Below are 6,942 nucleotides of genomic sequence, written 5' to 3' on the forward strand. Positions count from 1 at the left end.
AGAAATAAAAGCCCATAGAAAGGACAGAAAACAAGAATAAAGAAAAAAGTAGACAGTAACAGAACTTGGAACTTAGAAAGGAAAAAGAACAATAATATATATTTCATTTCCATTCTTCTCTACAACACATCTTTTTTTAAAAATAATGTTACAGTTAGACAAGGGTACAAACAGAAAAAAAACTAGCATGGTGTTCGTTGTTCGTTGCTATCAATGAACAATGAACAACGAACATTGACGAACATGACCTGTTCATGAACATGTTCATTGTTCGTTGTTCATGGGGGCCAGCAGGCTCTCCTCCAGCCATCAAGATCCCTACCACACCACTCCCAGAAACCCTACCTGAGCAGGCACAAGGAAATGTACCAATAATAAATAATAGCTTGGCCTCAGAGCCTGGCAGCAGCCCTGGAACCTGAAGGGGTAGATCCCTACCGCACCACACACAAAGAAAATTCAAGCTCCAATACAGTCTCCCTGTCTCTCTCTCAAAATGCCAACAGCAACTGTCTCTCCCTCACTGTCTGCAAAACCAGAGCTGGGAGCTCCCCTCCCCCCACTATTTGCTTCCTTGTAACAAATTTGGAGCTCCACACTTGAAAAGAAGACCTGCCTATCAAGCTAAATTGGGCTTAGATTGGGGTTTCCAGGGTAACAGCAGGAGTTCAGACAGAGTTCAGGCAGTCCCTGCCTCCAGTTGCCAAGGGAAGTGATTGCAGGTGCCAGATTGTCTGGCTTGACTAACAGCAATGAACGAGGCTTGCAACGACCACCTGTTCGTTTAGAATGGGGCTTCATGAACAGCTTGTTCACAAACAGCTGATTGGGCTGTTTGTGGCTTTTTAAAGTTCGTATTGCTGTTCATGCCCATCTCTAGTTACAGTCTCTCCAAAATTTTCTTTTCCTCTACTGCCTCCCTTCTACTTGTTTTATATTCCCCCATTATTTCCCATTTTTATATTTCTCCATTATCTTCTTAATGATCAAAACCACAAAACATCAAGTCACTATTCTTCATTTTGTTAAATTGTAAAATCCTACCTCCTGGATTATGTGTGTTGTTTGTTGATAAGCCTACATCTGACCTAAAACAGACCTGTAAAATTTAATGAACTGGACTTTGGCTCTTTCTGATACATCTATTGGACTGGCTAGGGTCTCAGCCTCAGTCTCACCCTTTATGCATATTCATATAAAAGTACAGCCTGGCCCTATGGAAAAAAAACCTTCAGGTTTATCCTGCTTGCCATTTCATTCATTGTAGTGTAGGCTCTGCTTGTGCTGTGAATTAAGAAAGTAAAGTATAAGTTTGAGATACTTATTTAATTGGACACATGAGATTTGCTCACCAGAACATTCATAAAACCATCAAGCAGAAGGGCTTTTTTTAAAACCAGGTATGGGCAGTGTACAAGTAGGTTGCAAAAATCAAGTCAGTTCTATTTATTTGCTTAAAATAATTGTTTGCACAAACTAATGAAATGAGCAGTTTGGTCTCAAAAGTTTTGCAGTATTAAAAACATAAAAGAAATGGTATATCCGGCAAATAAGAGGTAGGATCCAAGGATTCCTGTCATTGTGTGGAAGGTTTCCTCTTTTGGAGGGAGTCAAAATGTACCATTTGATCTAAGCAATGATCATTATAAATCAATTGAACTGAATAATATTTTAGGAAGACTGGAACGTAACAGACAGTGAGTTGGATCCAAAACTTTTGTTTTACTACAGAGCAACTTGGGTGCAAGTAGCCAGACCTTTGTGTCCAATACAACATACCTGGAGATAGATGAAGGAGAGACTCATTATACAGCAACTATCTGCACATTTCAAAAAAAGCAATACTTCTCTGCAAATCAAGAAATGACAGATCAGGGTAATCTATGTAAAACTGTAATTCTATAGGTTTTTTTAAAAAAAATCAGAACAGTAATAGACTACTTCTATAAATAGTTAGTCACATCTCAGAAAAATAAGTAAAGAAATGACCTGCTGATTGAACATATAAGGAAGTATTGGCTATTGATAGGGAAAGAAAGCTGCATAGATGGACAGATGTGGTTTTATATGATTTATTATAGTGTGGAATTTAGGAAATGTGATTCTAAGGGTGCAACTACACTTGTGAAATTATGGGACAGCAGTAATGCATCCAACTTTTCATTATTTTGATTCCTTGCCTATAATTTTCTCCAGCCAAATGCAGATGGTTGATATTAAAGCTAGGGTGGGTTATGCTTTGGGAATGCCCAAACAAGCTGCATGGTTTTATTTATTTGTTTCTTTCTTTCTTTTTAAAATTATCCCTCAGATTCTCAGCTGCATGCCTATTATGCAGCTTCTAACAGAAGTCTACTCTGAAAAAAATATCACAACAATATTGGTTTTATTCAGGATGACATTTGATTAGTGAGATAGTAATTTATTACCAGTGTTAAATACTAATTTTAAATCTTGGAGACGTGTGGTGTGTCTTTTAAATAAATAGATAAAATGAACTAGCCTATAAAACTTGTTAATTTCAAAATCAGGCATTGGCAGAAACATGGCTAGGGAGAATCACCCCCAAGCTGTGGTGAATAAGTAGGTCCTCATCTGAAATCTAAAGCTAATCACAGTAGGTGCCAGGTGAGCCACTATGGGAAGAGAGTAACATAAATGATGTAACACAACTGATGTCTGTCTCTTGTATCTACTCAATCTCTAAAGATGCAGCAATACAGAGCAGTGCTTCTGATGAAGATTTTGATTGACAGACACATAACTCTGGTAGAAAATGGCTTCTCAAGTATTCAGGTCCAAAAATATTTAGGAGTTTTAAGGTAATAATAACTAACAACTTAAGTAATATGTGGAAACAATTAGGCAGCAAGGGCAGTTCCTTTAGCAGTGGCAAGATATGCTCCCATTTAAATCTCTGTACACAGCCCAATTAAAGCTTGTGGATATAGACAGAGCACAGATAAGCATGGGCAAATCATACTGTTTTAATGTTTTAGTGTTTTTATAATGTTTTTACTGTTTTAAACTGTTGTTAAACTGCCTTGAGCCGTCTGATGGGGAGGGCGGTCTAGAAATGTGATTCAATAAATAAATAAATAAATAAATAAATAAATAAATAAATAAATAAATAAATAAATACTTCTCAGAGAAAGATTGTAGTTAGCATGCCAACTGGAATGTAAGTTGTATCATGTATTTCCTCTCACAGAGAAGACTGAGCCTCCATTTGTAGCCTTGGATCTAAGTGGTTGGACTGTGAATCAGCACTCTGCGGGTTCGAATCCCACTACTGCCATGAGCTCAGTAGGTGGCCTTGGGTATGCCCTCCTCTCAGCCCCAGCTCACCAGCTGTATTGGGGGGATAATAATAATACTGACTTTGTTTACTGCTCTGAGTGGGGCATTAATCTGTCTAGAAGAGTGGTTTGTAAGTGCAGTTATTATTGAACTTTCAAGATGAGTGCAACTTTATGCAGAATGATAGCAAGATTCAAATCCAATAGCATCCAAAAACCAACAAGTTCTCCAGGGTATACTCTTTTGAGAAACAAGATTCTCTTGCCAGATAAAAGTAGGACTGGTTCTATGTAGAATGGTCTGGTTCCTTAATCCCTGACTGGAGCATTATTCTATATATCTATGACCATATTTTCCCATTTTGAAAACTTCTTTATGCTTCTCTCTCTCTCTCTCTCTCTCTCTCTCTCTCTCTCTCTCTCTCCTTTCTTGCCTCCTACTTTTTTTTTAATAAGGTGTCAAATACAATATGCAGCAAATGGCAACCAATGGCAATGATTTGTGCCAGATAGAAACAGCTCAGTTGTGAGATCTAGACTTGGAAGCAAAAAGCAAGGACTATAGGCATAACATATGATTACAACTTCTGTGTAGCAAATGATCGAAAATATGCCTAGTGCAGTTATAGAATCCCCATCACTAGAGACTATGTTGACCAGTCAAGCATGTTTCAGACTTTAGGTGAACTTTTGGTACAATTACCATCTCTAATGCCTTGTTTATATATTAAACAGTAACATGAAGCTGTTTTTGGCATTTTCTTATGTTTTTCTTATTAGATAGATTCTACAGGACATGAGCCAAGAGAATGAAATCGAAGTTCTGGAATTCATACTGATGGGTTTTTCTGATCATCCCAGAATGGAACCATTACTCTTTGTAATATTCACTCTTATATATATGGTAACCCTCTTCGGAAACTTTGGTATCATTGCCCTAGCTACAGCAGATCCCCACTTACACACACCCATGTATTTTTTCCTCAGACATCTGGCATTTTTGAATCTTTGCTACACTACAGCTGTGGTCCCCAAAATGTTGTCCAACCTGATATCTGTTAAGAAAACCATATCCTACCTACTCTGCATGGTGCAAATGTACATCTCCCTCTTTATGGGAGCAGCAGAATGTGTCCTCCTGGCAGTGATGGCTTTGGATCGCTATGTAGCTGTGTGTCACCCCCTGCGCTACACCATTATAATGAACCACCATGTCTGTTTGAGGATTGCAGCTGCATCTTGGACATTAAGTTTTCTCATTTCCGTGGTTCCACTCAAATTAAGCTTGCCTCCTCTTTGTGGACCCTATGTCATTAACCACATTTTCTGTGAAGCGCCTGTTCTGCTACACATGATCTGCTCGGATACCTCCTTGAACGAACTCTTGATGTTACTGGGAGGTATAGGCACTTTGATGCTGCCCTTCCTCTTAGTTCTTGTGTCCTATGGCCACATCATTGGTGCTGTCATCAGAATCCACAGTGCAGGTGGCAGACGCAAAGCCTTTTCCACTTGCTCTTCTCATCTGACAGTGGTGACCATTTATTATGGGACTGGCATGTTTATGTACATGAGGCCCAAATCAAGTTATTCACCTGAGACAGACAGGCTGATTTCTGTATTTTATGCTGTTATCAATCCCATGCTAAATCCCATTATATACAGTTTCAGAAATAATGAAGTTAAGGCGTCCTTAATGAGGGCCTTTGGAAGGAATACATTGGCCAAAGGTCTCAAGTAACTGATTTGTAATACTGGAGGTGCCTTCTTCACCAACTCTATATTTACAATATGTATTCAATTGTTAACAGCCAAAATGAATTTATTGCACAGGATTTTTGAGTAATGCACTAACTTCTAAGAAGCAATTGGCATACAGAGAGTTTGTCTATAATAATAAAAAGATCTGTGTGTACACCTGTCTCTCTGTCTGTTTGCCAGTCCATCTATAACAAGAATAACTCTACAGGAAAATAAGGCTAGTTGCCTCAAATTCAACCACTGTCTTCAGGATGATAGTGGGAGCTGCAGTGTCAAACAGTGTCAAACTGGAAACTATGGTTGTCTCTGGCTGGTGTAACTTGTTAAAAAAAATAAAGCTAGCAGTCTGAAGAATGGCTATCAAGTTCAGGAGTTGCACTGCCAAAAATGAAGGGAACAGGGACATACTGGCCCACAGGATCTCCAGAAGCCACCCCCCCCCCCGCAAATTGGGGTTGCCACCCTCTCTCTATAGAAACATAAAACAGAAAGGGACCATATTGGTCATCTAGTCCAACCTCCAGCACAATGCAGGAAATTCACAACTACCTCTCGTTCCTTCAGTGACACCTGCTCTATGCCCCAAAGAAGGCAAACACCTCCAGGATCTCCAGGTAATCTGGCCTGGAGGAAAATTCCTTCCTGACTTCAAAGTGGCGATTGGCATTACCCTTAGCATTTATGGAAAGGCCACAAGAGCCTATCGCTGACTAATCCTTTCATGCCCTCTCTCTCCTAATCTGCATATATTCATTTTGAACCATAAGATCATCATTGTTGTCAGGTGGTCATCTTGCCTCTTCTTAAATACCTCCAAGGAAGGAGACCCCACCACCTTCTTCTGGAATAACAATTAATCTTCAGACAACAGAGATAGGTTCCCCTGGAGAAAAGAGTGTTTTATCTTTGGAAAGATAGTATACCTGGTTACTGACTTTAAATCTGCCATGCACATAAGGGCATAGACTACTAGATACATAAATGCAGTCAAATTGAAACAGGTCAGGGCAGATCCCCACAATACAAACCTAAACAGAAGAGCAAGATTTGGGTTGGAAAAGGGAGCTCTGACTCTCAAAAGCCCATCCCTTGGAAATCTAGTTGGTCTTTAAGGTGTTACTGAACCCAAATCTTGTTCTGCTACTAAAAACCAATATGGCTACCCTTCTGAAACCCCAGCAGAATTACATCCCTCTAAAGCCATTTACTTCAATGAGCTTAGAAGGTTGTAACTCTGCTTAGGATAGCATAACCAATCACTTTTGTGACCATTGTGATATGACCTCAGAAACCAAGCTAACAATGGTCCCAGGATTAAATGAATAATTTGTATAATAACTAGTAATAACAGAAGTAGGGATGTAGTTTGTGAACACCAATGGGCTAAAATTGAGAAGGTGGAACTTTGGGCAGAAATCTCACCCTCTGGCTGAATGCTGGTCTAATTGTCCCAACCAAATGAATAAATCATGAAATCTTCGATAGAATTCAACAGATCCTCCCACATTCCATGGTAAGTGTTATTTACGTCATTTATAACTTCATTTAATACTTGACCTTTCTCCCCAATGGAGACACTTACATTGTTCTCTTTTCTTCCATTTTATCCTTACAACAAGCCTGTGGGGTAGATTAATCTGAGAATGTGTGACTACCCTGAGGTAGTAAGTTTCCATGGCAACTCTCACATCTGCTAGATCCCAGATGTTTCTGGAAGTTGATGGTGATCATAGACAGGACAGAGTGGGTCAACAGAAAATATTCAAACTTTCTACCAATTGATTTTCCATATAATTTACCTACATCTTTAATCATTTGCATTCTGTTTCTTTTAATATCTTTTTTAAAATACTGTTTTACTGTAATATTTTTCTTGTGTTAA

At 38.9% G+C, this 6,942-nt stretch overlaps 1 protein-coding gene across 1 annotated transcript; it reads left to right on the forward strand.

The window, feature by feature from the left end:
• Window positions 1–4,095: 4,095 nt before the first annotated feature.
• Window positions 4,096–5,040, forward strand: LOC129339328 (olfactory receptor 2G3-like). Its single transcript, XM_054993914.1, has one exon. The coding sequence runs from the start codon at window positions 4,096–4,098 to the stop codon at window positions 5,038–5,040; it is 945 nt and encodes a 314-aa protein (XP_054849889.1).
• The last annotated feature ends 1,902 nt before the right edge of the window (window positions 5,041–6,942 follow it).

Source organism: Eublepharis macularius, chromosome 12 (genome assembly GCF_028583425.1).
Source record: "Eublepharis macularius isolate TG4126 chromosome 12, MPM_Emac_v1.0, whole genome shotgun sequence".
NCBI classification, from domain to species: Eukaryota; Metazoa; Chordata; class Lepidosauria; order Squamata; family Eublepharidae; genus Eublepharis; species Eublepharis macularius.